General features: G+C 42.2%; 1 protein-coding gene across 2 annotated transcripts in view; it reads left to right on the top strand.

Moving 5' to 3' along the window:
* Positions 1-351: 351 nt before the first annotated feature.
* Positions 352-15,895, top strand: part of GUCA1C (guanylate cyclase activator 1C) — a 44,488-nt gene continuing 28,944 nt past the window's right edge. Inside the window, exon 1 of one of the 2 annotated variants that reach the window (XM_088668986.1) lies at positions 352-555. In XM_088668986.1, coding sequence (XP_088525112.1) covers positions 352-555 — 204 coding nt within the window. Of the gene's footprint in view, positions 556-6,488; positions 6,681-15,895 lie in introns of those variants that run through there. The other variant, XM_035115883.2, reaches the window with a different exon arrangement.

Raw genomic sequence — 15,895 nt, forward strand, 5'->3', positions numbered from 1 at the left:
CATCCAACAACTCAGCAACATCTGCACACACACCGAAGACAGCTGGGATCATTGTACAATGCTCTGTACAAATACACAGAGACATGGTACTGCTGTATTCTGGTTGAGGAGAGACTGCCACCCACTGAGAAAACCTTTCTGTATTTAAACTGGGTACTGAAGGTAATCTGTCTAGGAAGTTATATATACATAGCCTATTTCTGCAGTAAGCTGTAAAGAGGTTTACGGTAGCTCGTTCTTTATATGACATGTTGGCGTTCGCATGGTAGCTATAAGCAAAGCAATTGCCACTGGGTAGTGAAATCACTTGGATGAAAATATACTAAAAACAAACAAACAAGGATACTTGGAATGTTGGACATTATGGGTGCCAATGGGTCTGCAGATGACATTGATGCTTTGGAAATTCACCACTGGTACATAAAGTTTATGAAGGAATGCCCATCTGGACAGCTCTGTCTACATGAATTTAAATCAGTGTTGGGTCTACAAGGACTCACTCCAGAAGCCAATAAGTATGTTGAGCAAGTCTTTCATACTTTTGATATGAATAAGGTAAGGCATAATTATCTTCTACATTCGCATTGTTCTCTCTGTTAGTACTTTGGCTATAAAAATCACCTTTAAACAACTTTGAATACGCTTCAAAATGTATCTCGGCATCATACCGTTTCATTGAATGCAATGCTTAGAAATGAAAGAAATACCAATTTATAGTCCATGTTCTTTTGAAAACCCAGCTTCTTACTTGACAATTGCATTTCTGTGGCTCCCTGGGGAATATGCTAGACATCAAGTACTTTCTAATCAAATCATTTAAACTCTGTTCAGTCATTCCTAGGAAACATACCCATGTGACAGAGAATGGATGTGGCTTATCATATGGAATATAAAAGTGGTGTTGGGTTTTTCTTCTGGAATTTTGCACCATGGTGTTGAATGACACATTTATTAGATTGCAAAAGAAAATCAGTTGTTATCAGTGGCTGGTGCACTTAGAATACACAGTAGTTTTCCAATTTTGTCTTAGTTTTTCACCAACGGTTCTATTGTTCCATTTTAAAGGCGATAAATTGAGGCAAAAGGGTAGGGATTTGCGTCGACGATACCCAACTAATTGTTCGCCTAATGTGGATTTAGCTGTCTAGCCTGTATTTGAAAGTCGGTGTAGTGGTTAGAGTGTTGGGCTAAGACTTGAGAGACACAGGTTCAAATACCCACTCTGTTGGGAAGCTCACCAGAGTACTCATCATTCTCTTTCCATCGCACTTAGTTCTCGGTGTTGTTAGGATAAAAAGAGGAAACCACTTCATGCTCCTTGGAAGGAGGATGGGATAAAAATAGTGTAACTTTTAGTGGGTTGATCAATAAACATTAAAGGTTTCATGAAAACCACACATGCTTTTCCAGTAAAAACAGACTAGCAATGTTTCAGACATTGCAGTCTTTATGTGTGCTCCCAGCATGTGTATTCCATAGTGACAGAGATACATCACATGCATATCTCGTATACACCATTGGCATGATCCAGTCCCCGCTTTGTGTCCTTCCAAAGCCTTCTGGGATGTGCTACTGCTGCTTTGCATGTTCCCTGCCACCAGGCCCACCCCTTTGCCTCAGCTGCCTTCCCACAAGGACAGCTCTCCAATCACAGAGGGATGCTGATGGGAAAGGAGGAGGAGGCCTGGAAACTCCTCTGCAAAACCTGATGAGAAGGGAGATGGAAAGAATACAAAGTGAGCCTGGATTGTGTCCAGTGTGTCCACGCTGCAGGCAAGCTGCAAAGGGCTCTAGTTCCCCGTGACTTGTACGCATAGTGTTTAAAAGGCATGTTTACATCTCATATGCTTAAGGCAAGGCAATCACTCCTTTTTTGGCCCATGGACCACCCTGAGCTTGAGCCAACCCTTTGGGAGTCATTTGCTAGTGGCCAAGAGTGGGCATGTCCACCCCACACTCATGCACATTCTCACATGCGAGGACACACACAGGCACAACCCAGCTCCTCTGCTGATCCATGTTCATCGTCCCCTCTCCACTTACTGAATGAACTATCTGATGACTGGAAAAGGAGCAACTGCATATCCTTCAAGGGACTTACTATTTTTGTGGCAATCACTAAAATTGAGGGAGGCTTGGGAAGCCACAAAAATGTAGGTGTGTGGTTGGGTTTGTACATGACTCAGGCCCTCAAACAGCGTTAGCTACCCCTATTCTTCGGGGCACACCACGGTTTTAATTTGATGACATGTATAACAGTGCTCCTAGAACTTTTAAGTTGGTCGGTACTTGAACATAACAAAAACCATTGCAAAATGACTAGAGTCACAGCAGTGGTAAGGAGGCACTAACAGCTGTCACATCACCTGAGCGTTCTTACATGCACTTTGGGTGGAAGAAAGTGGTGCACAGTTGAGGAAGTGATGAGAAACACGAGGAAGCAATAGTACAAATCATGTTCTCTAGTATTCTTTTCAACTCAATGAATAGTTATAGGGATGGTGCCCATCTCTAGCAAGCAGCTAGACCAGGCATCCCCAAACTGCAGCCCTCCAGATGTTTTGGCCTACAACTCCCATGATTCCTAGCTAACAGGACCAGTGGTCAGGGATGATGGGAATTGTAGTCCAAAACATCTGGAGGGCCGAGGTTTGGGGATGCCTGAACTAGACCTGGCAGACCTAAAACCTAGATCCATATTAACAGATTTTTCTCTGGTCAAAGATTGTAGTATATGCAAGGGGGTGGTGTTGGGACCTGGCAGCCTTGGGCAGGTGCAGGGCCTACTGCTGTTACCTGCTCTGGACTCCTAAAAAAATAATATGACCTTGCATTATGAGCATCGTCCAGTGGCTGCATCTAGCCACACTTTTAACCTCCAACAATGCCCATGCCCTGAGGCATTGTGGGAAACTCAAAAGCTGACTCGATCCAGCCACCTGGTGCTGCTTGGCATGCTGCTACCATTGACAGGTCAATCTGCCATGCCTTCTGATGAAGGGCAGAGGTCCACCAGAGGAAAGTTTTCCCCAACCAGGGAAAGGCTTCAATGGGTGACAGATTATCTGTCAGTTTCCATATGGAAGCTCAATGGACTCTTTTTAGCTATCAATGGCTACTAACTAGGATGACTATATGCTACCCTCCACTGTAGGAGGCAGTATGCTTCTGGAGAGGAGAGTATTGTTGAGCTTAGGTCCTACTGGTGGGTGTCCCATAGACATCTGGTTGGCCACTGTGAGAAACAGGATGCTGGATTAGATGGGGCCCTGGCCTGATCCAGCCGGCTCTTACATTCTCGTGAATTTCAGAGCAGTTTTGTTCTTCAGTGATGTATTTTCAGGCCCACAGGCAAAGAGACATCCCAGCGCTCCCTTGAATCTCACATACCAGGGAATGAATTTGGAAGCTTCTGCTTGGAAACGGAGCTGTGGCCTATTCAGAATTGTATAATCGAACAGGAGTAAAACCAAATTTCTTACATCTCAGAAGAGAATGCAGCTGTCATTCTCTCATTGGGGAATGCAACTAGCCCCGAAACTGCTTGCCTTCTGGTCTCATCTGTTGACCTCCAAAGGGCAACTGCTGCAACATTTAGATCGGGCATCCCCAAACTTCGGTCATCCAGATGTTTTGGACTACAATTCCCATCTTCCCTGACCACTGGTCCTGTTAGCTAGGGATCATGGGAGTTGTAGGCCAAAACATCTGGAGGGCCGCAGTTTGGGGATGCCTGAATTAGATATTAGGAAAATGAAGAGAAGGGGCTCTCCCTTCCCTCTGATAGACTGGTGTGATTATCAAGGGACAGGGTGAAGCTGTTCCTGTTGCTCAGGAGAACTCTTTGTACACCTTTTAAGGCCAAGCAAATCTTTTCTGCTGAAGAGTAAAGGGGCGTTTATTGGCGCCCAAGGCTCTGTATTATTAGTAATATTAGGCAGCCATCAAGACCCCAGCAGGATCTGCCACTAATGCCTTTTCTGGGGATGGAGGGAGGCATTGCTCCAATTGGCACCAAATAGCTAGGGCCGGAGCCCACCATTTTAATATCCCACAATGCTCCTGATCTAGTGCCATGCCAGGGCTTTGTGGGGAATTTAAATGGCAAGTTTCCTGATTCACGGGCCTATTTGAAATGTAGTTTGCAGTGTTGAACAAAGGGGGAATGTTCCAGAGAGAGAATAAAAAACTCGCTAAATTTGTGCAAGCCCATAAGCACCCTCATGCTACATTCTTATGTATATTCTTAGGTAAGACCCACTGTATTCAATGGAAGTTACATTAGGGTAAAATAGTGTGTGTTTGAATTATGGCCACAGGAGAAAGATGGAGAAGAAATGTGATGCAGGATTCCCCCGCCCCCTCAACATTGATGGACCATCCCAAAATGTACAGCACTGCACCTCAGTACAATCAACAGTGGCAGCCGTTTCAGCATAAATGAAGTATGCGGCTACTTCAGCATAATCTAGATTCTAAGGTTGCTGAATCATGAGGCCCATACAGCATCACCATTCATAACACTGATGATGGCACATCAAACACGCATCTACCCCCATACATATATTTGTTGGTACAGTGGCTCATAGATCAGGCAATCTGAGGGAATACAGATACTAGCTCATGAACCAAGAATATGTCTGCATGAGAGCAATTAATTTTGTTGTGAAAACCGCGAGCAGCCACCCCACCCACCCCCACCCCCATGCTTAGGGATATTTTGTGGTGCGGTGGCTCATAGATCAGGCAATCTGATGGCAAAATAATCATTAGCTCAATAACTGATAAGTGTAAATCTGGCACGAGGCCAATGAATTTTGTTGTGAAAACTGTGATCCAGATAAAATCAAATGAATCAGATAAAATTAATTCCATAAAGCTTAAAGATTGGGAGCCCTGCTGCGTCTTTCTTATTACCTCTTTGACAAATTAATGAATCCTCTTCCAAGAAGTTATATGCTTAATATCTTTTAAGGAATAGGAAGCTGCCTAAATAGAGGGAACTGAATAAGAGCCAAGTTTGAACTGAGGTGGAAGTGGCACAATAAACTACCCTCTTAGTAGCAAAGAAACCATTTGCAATGCAAGTTAAGGAAATAAAGGGCAGAATTCAATACAAGGTGTTCACTTTTAAGATCCAACAAACAATGCTATAGAGTAGAGCACGAGAGGCAGGAGGGCACCAAATTTTAGCATCAGTCCTGGAAATGGGATGCTAGATTAGATAGTTGGCGAAGCGCACTGAGACTCTTCCTCTGTTCTTTTGACACATGTTTGTAGGGATGTGCTGGTAGAGTTTGGTCCTTTGTATAACATAGAACACATCCCAGCATGTCTCAAATCTTGATAGGCTCCCACATTCTCCTAGAGCCCAGATTGTTCCAAGCACTGAATCACACCAAATTGAAATCCAGCCCCTGGCCAGGTGAACACTGCCAGCTGGGTTACAGGCTGTCAGCTACTCAGCTGGCCAAAAGCAAGGTCCCAGGACTGCCCTTCTCAGGACAGAATATATATTGGTGGAATCAGCACATGGGATACGAACTTAGGCATATTTAAGGAGAAGAAGGGATACTGTTAACACACGAGCTACAGTTATTGGGAGGCAAAGAGCACCGCTGGTTGCTAGCACATTTTACGGTCAGTGTTAGAAACAGATATGAAAGCTAGGAGCTACACCTTAAACTTAGGTTATGGACGCCACAATGGTGTGTCTAGGCACGATTTATTATAAGAAGAATACAAAGCTGAAAATGAATGAACTGCAGCTAAAATCTTATGTCCATTTTTCACATGGTCTAGTCCTCATCTGAAGACTGCAAAAAACAAAGTCATAGTTCCCCTTGCCTGCCCCCCTAATATTCTTATGAGGGACTCTTCTCCAGTCTTCAGGGAGTGGCTGAAAGTGGGGAGGCAGGGGAAAAAAACACCCTCCTTTTCTTCCAGCAGTGGCAGTTTTAATCTGAAATCTTTGCCTCAGTACTGCACCCTGAGCTCAGAATCTGCTCGCCTTAATGAAATTCTCTGTTGCAAAACACTCCTAGAACAATGGGAGTTTTTGAACACTGTTTACAGTGGGCACTTTCAGACCATCACTGGGGCAACCAGTTTTTTGTTCCCTGCCCATGCAAAACATTGCATAGGACATCTAATGGTAGATGGTATATCAGTTTCCTTTGAGCCTGAATGATGCCCCCTTTTGACAATGTACCAATTTCATAGAGAAGGACTACTGCTATTTTTGTAACTCGATGGGAGTGCACCTATCGATGAAATCCACCCATATTAAAATGGATTGCTGCAGGTAATCCCACTTGGCTTCTATTTTTACTCAGCCTACCTTTATAATGATCTGTAAGAGGTTTACAATAGCTATAGGGTTTGTAGTTTCTTTGTGTATCCCAGTTGGATGAGAGCCATTGATAGCGAGGGTAGATGCCTGTGTAGAAGCACTTGAGTGAGGAGAAGGACAAGCATCTTACAACAAGATGGGTGGCAATGAATCAATCGAGGAGATTGTTGCTATGGAAAACCATCACTGGTATGCAAAATTCATGAAAGAATGCCCGTCTGGACAACTCAGCATGTATGAATGCAAGAAACTCCTTGGACTTGATAACCCAACTGATCAGGCAAATACCTATGTTGAGACAGTGTTTAATATATTTGATTCAAATAAGGTAAGAATTATTTCTAGAGTACATTGTTTGTATTATATTGTGCATCACTTATATCTTATTTTTGAATTATTTTAAATTCTGAATAGCTCACATTTTATTCTTGATTCATATTCAGATTTACAATTTCTTTTAGCAATAACTGAAATAACCAGAGGCAGTAAAGAATCTGCGCCAGTTTAAAACTTTCTAAACATGGTGGCAGTAAACAAAATATTCTGCAGCATTTCTCCTGATATTTTGGGGTTTATGACTCATAGCATGCACTGACGTTTTATTTTGATAGCCATAGAATGGCATTTTTCAGCAACCATGCTGAAGATAAAGAAAATTCTCAAATGAAGGTAATTTAATAAAATGTTATCAGCATTTCTTAAAATAGTAATTTTCATTGTGTCTTCTCATTTTATACATATCCGTAAGAATATAAAAACAGCCCAGCTGGATCAGACCAAAGGCCCATCTCATCCAGCACCCTGTTCTTAAAGTGGGAAGCCAGATGCCTATCAGAAGGTCCCAAACAGGATTGGAGTGCAATAGCACTCTTCTCATTTGAGATTCCCAGTGACCGTGTTGGTAGAGCATAGATATTGTGGCTTGTAGCCACTGATAAGTCTTATCTTCCAGATCCCTTGTAAAGCCATCACTACCCCTTGTAACACATTCTATAGCTTAACAAAGTGCTGCTGCGTAGTGATAGGCTAATCTGTCAGTTTTGGATTCTAATTTCCCCCCATTCAAGTTCAGTTTTTCACATCTTTTTGTGAATTTTTGTTGTTGTTGTTGGGGGAAAAAAATCTTCATGAAAATTCATCAGAGTTGTTGGGTGAATTTCTCCTAATATAATGCATTTTGTATGTTATTTTTTTAAAGACTATTTTTAAGAATATCTGGGTTTTAGGCACACCTTGCCTAGTATATGCATATTTGTATACATGGTTTGGAGAAATGTACTGCAAAATTTGGAGAAGGGCACATTTTGAAGGGCAATTACATTTCAGTTTTTCTATGGTTTCAGGAAGCATAAATGAGGTAAACTGCTGTTAAATGTGAACTGAATCACATTTCCTCCACCGCCATCTCCAGCGCTATGGGAGTGCTTCCTTGAGTCTGTCCCAAGTCTTTCTCTACCCATATTCATTGGATGATTCCAGGCTCTAATATTATGAGAGAGGAAGAGAAACAATCTCTCTGTTCAACTTCTTCACTCCGGGCATAATTTTATGTTCCTCTATTATAGAAGCATAGGAAACTGCCCTATACAAAATCAGACAATTGGTCCATCTAGCTTAGCATTGTCTAGTTAACTGGCAGTGGTTTTCCAGAATTTCAGACTGGGGTCTGTCCTAGTCCTACCTAGAGATGGCTTGGGACTTCAGCATGCTATGGCAAACACTCCCCAGACATTTTCCTCATACCCTCTTTCTAAACTAAAAGAAGAGGACCAAATATTGTAACTCTTCCTTATAGGGAAGTTGCTCCAGATTTGCTTCCACATTTCTTTATATACGAGCTCAGTTTCTTTCCTAAAAACATGACTGCTTACAAAACTTAAAAGCAGCAGTGTCTTCCAGAAGCAGACACATAGAAATTGTAGGAACTGGAATCAAACAATATTTTTTAGAATAGGTAAAGGTAAAGGGACCCCTGACCATTAGGTCCAGTCGTGACCGACTCTGGGGTTGCGCGCTCATCTCGCATTATTGGCCGAGGGAGCCAGCGTATAGCTTCCAGGTCATGTGGCCAGCATGACAAGCCGCTTCTGGCAAACCAGAGCAGCACATGGAAACACCGTTTACCTTCCCGCTGTAGCGGTTCCTATTTATCTACTTGCTTTTTGACGTGCTTTCAAACTGCTAGGTTGGCAGGAGCTGGGACCAAGCAACGGGAGCTCACCCTGACACAGGGATTCGAACCGCCAACCTTCTGATCGGCAAGCCCTAGGCTCAGTGGTTTAACCACAGCGCCACCTGGGTCCATTTTTTAGAATAGCCATGCCTGTTTTGGTGAGGTATAAGATAGCAAACTGCAGTACTCGATCTTTGAAGATTCAGGGCCATGGACTGAGAGCTATGCAAAATAAATAGTTCCTGTGGGCTGTTTCCACAATTCCTATTCAATTTATGGAGTTTTATACATCCAGCAATTTGCAATCTGTTGCCTGTTTTTTTGTTTAGAAAATAATAGGAATGTATGCTGTGACTGACCTTTGCAGATTGTGTAATGCGAGAGGGCAAGCTTTAAAAGGCAACAGAATGACTTCATATGAAGCTTTAGTACTAGTAATCCATTCATTAAATGTCAAAACAACATAACATGTGACTTCTGTGATTGGATTGCCTGACTTTTAAAAAAGATCTTCCCAGGGGGCAGACACTGGGAAAAAGTGCTTAAACCTTCCCTGCCATTTTACTAATATGCATATCATGAAATAGTCATGATAAATAGGATAAATAGCTTTTGTGTGGGTTGCTATTGTGCTGAGGGACTAACAACAAGTTTGGAGGAGGAGATTTAGATCAACTACAGATTTGGCCTCCCTGTTCTAAATAATGAATCTACACTCAAAGTACCTGAAACTTACTTTTGGCATGGAAATTCTAATGAAAAACTCTTCTTAAAACGAGCTTCGTCAATAAGCTTTTCACAAACTCTTGCTTCTGACCTTCTCCAATCCTTGCACATAAATGACTGTACAATGTCTCAAGGGTAAGGTTAGTACCATCCTTTGCTTCAATCTTCAGTCCCCACCCCCCATAAAAGGACAGGACTCTTCGTTTCCTTTAGTTGGCTATTCAACCAAAGATGGACAAACTACCCCAGAAGAAGCACAGAGCAGTGGCTCTGTGAAGGGCAAAATATGGTATACAGTTTTAAAATAAATATCTACCATTATCTCTAACCTAAGGAGAAACATATAAAGCACCACTGGTGAACTGTCATGAATAGACATATCTCTCATGTTAGTATTATTGTGTTGTTAATAACAGCAACCTTCTCTTCACCAGAAAGGTTCCAGGGCAGGTATCAAATAGAGAAGGGCATTTCCTCAGCATAGGGCAAAAGTTGTGCAATGAGGGTGCCAAATGCATCTCTGTGGAGAGGGAATTCCTCAGCTCAGGGGCTGCCACAGAGAATTCCCTCTTGTGCAAGTCACTCCTTTCAAAACCCAAGGGTGGATGAACTACCAAGAAGGCTCCGTCTGCTGATTTCTACATGAAGGAAACTCAGGCTTGTTGCTGCCCCGCTGGAAGGAACTTGGAAGCACCCAACACCATTTTCAAGTAACTACAGGCACACACTGTAGTTAGTTTAGCTAAGGTTTTGTACAAACAAGCCGATTTCAAACAATGGTTTCCGACGCTGGCTTGTTCAAGTAAGCCATCGTTAAAATTAACCTCAGTTTCCAGTTTGGATTAAACCATCTATGGATAGTTAAGAAGCAAAACTAATGTTTCCAACTTTATCCATACGGCTACTCCAGAGCAATGACAGGGGAGTCCCACCCAACATGCTTTGACTCCAAATGAGATTTTCCATGTGAAGAATTTAAGAAGAAAACATGCACTTCTACAAGTATATTCTGAATTTAGGCATACTATGAATGGGGAAAGGGTTTGCTTGGTAGAGAAGCTTGTGTAGTTCCAGCTTTTTTCAATACTAGGCATAGCATTTTTCATTCGCCCAGGACACCTAGTGATGTTTTGTTAGATTCTATCGTCTTTATGCCTTCCTGTTTCCTACTGATTTAACATTTTAATATGGAGCTTTGTTAATGTGTTTTTACTGTATTTTATTCTTCTATTAACATAAACTACCCTAGGAGAATTTGACAGAAATGCCAGCATGAGATTTTACATGCACCTTCCTACATATGTAAAAATGTAAAAGCTGTTACTGAGCAGCCTCCATTGGAGGATTTGTAGTGTCACATCACAGTCCTGGATTTGAATAAAGCCAGGGTGGGGAAAGAGAGCGTAACAGAAGGCAGGTTTGGCAGGTTTTAAAATGAGAGTTTTAAATAACAGCAGAAGTTTGAATAAAGTAGGGATGGGTGGACACAGGGAATCTATGAAGATATGGCAGGCTTGGGTAAGGCTGGGTAAGGTGTAAAGGATTGGGGTTGGCAACTGAGGTGGCCAACATTATTTTTGCAAATATAACACACAGGAAAGAAACATAGTCAGCTGATATTCACACACAAAATTATTCCATCAATCTTGACTTCCACACATAAAATAGGTAGTCCTTATATCCAAACATGATTGATGACCATAAGCTACGTGTTCAAATTGTTTGTTCTTCCAAGCTTGAAGTATAAATCTCTTTGCAACCATAAGACGGACATTTTTGTTGTCCATCTGCTACGGTAGTCTCCACACCACAAGAATATAATTTGAGAGTGCATGAACATCCTCAAAGCATTGCTTTTTCTAAAACAGAGTCAATCTGAACAATAATTTCTGACCAGAAAAAGAACAGCACAGGACATGCCCAAATCATATGCTTCAAAGAGCAGAATTATATTGTCAGCTTCTCTCTGAACTAATCAATTTCTTCTTAAATACACACTGTGGAGTCCAGTATACCCAGAACATCCATTTTTGTTAAGTTGGTCTCCATTTTAAATAAAAAAAAATTAAATATAGACGCTAAAGCAACTTTCCATTGATTAGGCTGTATGGACCCCTCTAACTCCTTATTCCATTCATCTCTAAGAACCTGAACATCCAACTTAGAACATTCCAATAAACATTTATAAACAACTATTGTGGGTTTAGCTTTCTGCAAATATCCAATTATTTCCTCCAGCAATATATGAGATGCTGAGGCAACTAAAAGCTGATGATCCATAAATGGGCACTAATAGGTGCTGCAGTTGAAGATAATACCACTCAGCCCAAGCAGGTAAGTGGTACCTAAACAGCAGCATTGAAAAGAAATAAAATTATCCATCCCATCCAACCAACTAACCGATCAAAGGTACAAGGAGTTAATTTATCATGAGAATATTGGTCAAAATGCAACTGATGAGACATTATATGCCATGCCTCCCTAGCCACTGAAACTACAGGCGGAAAAGAAAAATTATAAGAGTTTGGATTTGATATCCCACCTTTCACTCCCTTTAAGGAGTCTCAAAGCGGCTAACAATCTCCTTTCCCTTCCTCCCCCACAACAAACACTCTGTGAGGTGAGTGAGGCTGAGAGACTTCAGAGAAGCGTGACTAGCCCAAGGTCACCCAGCAGCTGCATGTGGAGGAACGGGGAAGCGAACCCAGTTCACCAGATTACAAGTCCACCGTTCTTAACCACTACACCATGCTGGTCCTTTTCTTCTTATTTCTGTAGACCCTAACAACATCCATCCATAAAAGGGTGCCAAATACATCCTTACCAAAGTTTATACACATGAGGGTATTTGCAGACAAATGAGGCTCACCAAAAATTTGTACAAGGTAAAAAGTATGCTTCAAGGTATAAACAAAGACCTTAAAAATTAAATCCTTCCAATATTGACAACTAAAGCTTTTTTAAAAAGAGAGAGAGAGAGGTCTCCCAAGCAAGCCTCTGAAATGCCCCATGAAATTTGAGAAAAGACACTTGGGGCATTCATAAAGAAATATCATGAAGCACATATGATCCATGGACAAATATTCATCTTATTCAGCCTCACCCCAAATATGAAGTCCAAGAAACACCCATGTTTTCAAACAGCTTTCTCTGTCAAGCTATTTAGAATCAGTCTAATCATGGAGAAATGCCTCTTGGAAACAAAATATAGTCAAACCTTGGTTCCCGAACGTCTCCGTTTTGGAACGTTTCAGCTCCCGAACGACAAAAACCCGGAAGTGAATGCTCCGATTTTCGAACATTTTTCTGAAACCGAACATCTGACACTGCTTCCGCTTGAGTGCAGGAAGTTCCTGCAACCAGTTGGAAGCCACGCCTCAGTAGTCGAACCTTTTGGAAGCCAAACAGGCTTCCGAAGCGGATTACATTCGACAACCGAGGTTTAACTGTAACTTAATCTGTTATAATCTCTAAGTTTCAAAAAAAAATATATGCCAATTAGCATATAAACTAGATATATTAATTATGCCCCCTGACATTAATTCAAATGTTAAGCAATTAATTGTATAGCCAGAAATCACACAAAAATTATCAATTCTATTTAGTGCAGGTATGGATGATTTGGGCCTACTGATAAGTTACAACAATGAATCTGGATATCCACGGTGTTAGATTCCACTTGTTCATGCATGGAGCCATGAATCTCCATTCTTCCGAAGGCTCCAAACACAAATCAAAGATCAACGGAGAGGGAAGCCCTGACTCCTGCCTTTCTCTAAACCAGCCATGCTGAAGGGAATCCCATTTATCCTCACCTGTGATTGGGGAGACAGGTACAATATTATAATCCAATTAATAAATTCCTGAGGAAACCCAAATTATAAAAATAACTAGAAAGAAACAGCCAATATATTTTGTAAAATGCTGTTTCAGCATCGAGGGGGGTTGGGAATCAAAGCCGCATCATTTCTTTCACTCTTTAAAGCCACCGGATTTGCTACTAGTCTTAAATTATGTGCACCCTGACTTTGGCAAACAAAGCCCACCTGATATATCACAACCTGCAAGGTGCAAGCAAGGATTGCTAGTAACATCTTGGCATCTACATTAATTAAGGAGATTGACCTGTAATTTGCACTATTACCAGATTTGGGAATAGCAATATAAACATCATACAGTGAAGATGGCAGAGTACACATTATGTTAAAGGGAGGGGCAAAAAAGAGACTAAAAGAATTTTGTCCTGGAAGAGGGCATAGCTAGCAGTCCACACCAAAACAATTAGCTACTGGTCACTCCACCACTGCCAACCATACATACTAAAGGTTAATCCTGCATGAATGTAACACTCTCTGAGCTGAAAGTCCTTCCCTTTAGCTCAAGTGTGTAGAATCTCATTATCCTTCTGTGTTTTTCTATACAGTATAAGCAGCTTTGGGACCCACCGGGTGAAAAGCAGAGTGTTACTGTTTAAAGTATATTAATAGCTGTATATAGTTAGTTACTTAGCAATGGAGACAGTGCATCTGCATATATTCACTCTCATCTTTTTTTAATTGAATTGGCATATTGCAGGACCAAGCATTTGGGGCGGGGGGGGGGGGTTATAGGGCTAAGCCCTGGTGAGCCTTGCTCAGTGAACCTTTGCTTTAATAGCATGAGCAACCATGGGAATAGTACAGCCTCTAATTCAGGTTTCCCCTTCTTTCTGGATAAGCCCTCAACTTTTGTGACAATTAGTTTGGGGAACCAAATCAAGACATGATTTTATGGATCACCAGAGTATATGGGACCACTCAAACTAGGTACAGTCAGAGTTCCTTGAAAGATCTGCATGTATCCTACAGTACCGGTATTTCTGATCTCAATGGCAGAGATCCCTTTCCTTGCCCCCCAAAACAGCAAGGGATCAAATCAGCATCTCACTTCTCCTGAGCTTCTTCCAGATTGGAAAAGGCTCAATCAATATTTGATAAAGGGCATTATCAACATTTGCTGAGCACCAGTCTACACAGGGGTTGAATTCATAAACCCAAGCCAGCCGAAGACATTTTGCTGCCTGAGGCAAAGGAAAAGACTTTCACCCCAAATCTAAGTGGATGTAGGAAATCCATCCAATGGAAGCCCAAAGCAACTTATAAAACATGTGTGGTGAACTTTTTTCAGCCTGTGGGCCACATTTCCTTCTGTACAACCTTCCAAGGCCACATGACAGTGATGGGTGTGTACAGAAGCAGAAATGGGTGGTGCAACAAATACAAATTCTACTTTAGGCTCCGTTCTACATAGACTCCTTTTTATCCTCCAGCCAGATAAGCAAGAGACGTTAGCAGAGTTCAACAACACTTTTCAGCCAGGCACAAACACACAGCTGTCATGTTCTGGTGGGTGCCCTCAGGCGGTGGGGTTCCAATTCGCATAAGACTCTTACCAAAATACTCGCCAACGAGGACAGGGTTACAGATGCAACACAGTTCAGACAAATTAAGGTCAAGCACAGTGTATCGGTCTTGATCCAAAATCCAATCCAGACATAAGGTCAGGCAGGAATCCAAGGTCAATATCACACGGTGTTCAGGCAACATACAGGACAGTAAGCAGGGGACCAGACTCTGCAATGAGGAACCACAGGTCTCTGTTTCCAGCAACTCAAGAAGGAAGCATTATATACCCTTCCTGGGCCACAACCTAACCATAGCTGTTGGCAGAGAAAGGATTTTGGTGATTCCTTACTCATGAGGAGACACTTTACTCATGAACTATGTGATAACTCTGGGTTCATAACACACACTATGTTGCTGTTCTTTGGCTCACTGTTCTCAAGGACTGTGGCTCTACCTCCTTTGATAGCTCCAGTGTTCTTCAGCAGGTCTCATTCCCTGGGGTCTTCAAGGGGATCCTCAGCAGTGGGTCCAGGAGACCCTGGCTGCTGCTCCTCAACCTGTGGGGAGCCTTGTTCATCCTCTGAGGACTTTGTGTCTAGTATCAGGTCAGGACTAGGCATGGCATCAGGATGTGAACCAGGACCAGTGAGGGGTATGGCCTGGAGATTTTGGGGTAGCCAGGGAGAGTTCCAAGGACCAGACAGAGAGGCCCAGGGGGGCCTGCATTTGGCTCCCAGGCCTGATGTTTCCCACCTCTATTATAGTCCCTAGGGATGTATCATCTACCCAAAGTTGTTCTCAGCTTCGCCTTCTCAGTCTTTCCTTTATCACTTCCTCCCCGGTCACTACCAGCACGTGCTCATCACCCACTTGATCTTTTTCTTCTTAGTTACCGCATACGTGGGACCTATCATTCACGACTGCTTAGAGATTGGCTTTTTGCCAGGAATAGCTCCCAAGGTCCTGTGTACTTGTTTGAAAGCTTGGTAACCTTTTGGGGCAGGTGGGGTGGGGTGGTGAGATGCCTTCACTAAAATTGCAATGTGCCATATAAGAAGCCTTCTGACACAAACAGATTTTCTTTAAATGTATCCCGAGAGTGGATCTGTTTGCTGTAGATATGTTACAGGACTCTTCTGGTTTAAAACAGGGGGCTGAAGGTAATCTTACTTAAGTTTCTATTATTACTTAGCCTTTGTGCCCCCATCGTGTAAGAGGTTTAGACTAGTTGTCAGTACGTACAGGGTTTGTGTGTGTGTG

The sequence above is a fragment of the Zootoca vivipara genome, chromosome 4, assembly GCF_965207765.1.
Source record: "Zootoca vivipara chromosome 4, rZooViv2.hap1.1, whole genome shotgun sequence".
Classification (NCBI taxonomy): Eukaryota; Metazoa; Chordata; class Lepidosauria; order Squamata; family Lacertidae; genus Zootoca; species Zootoca vivipara.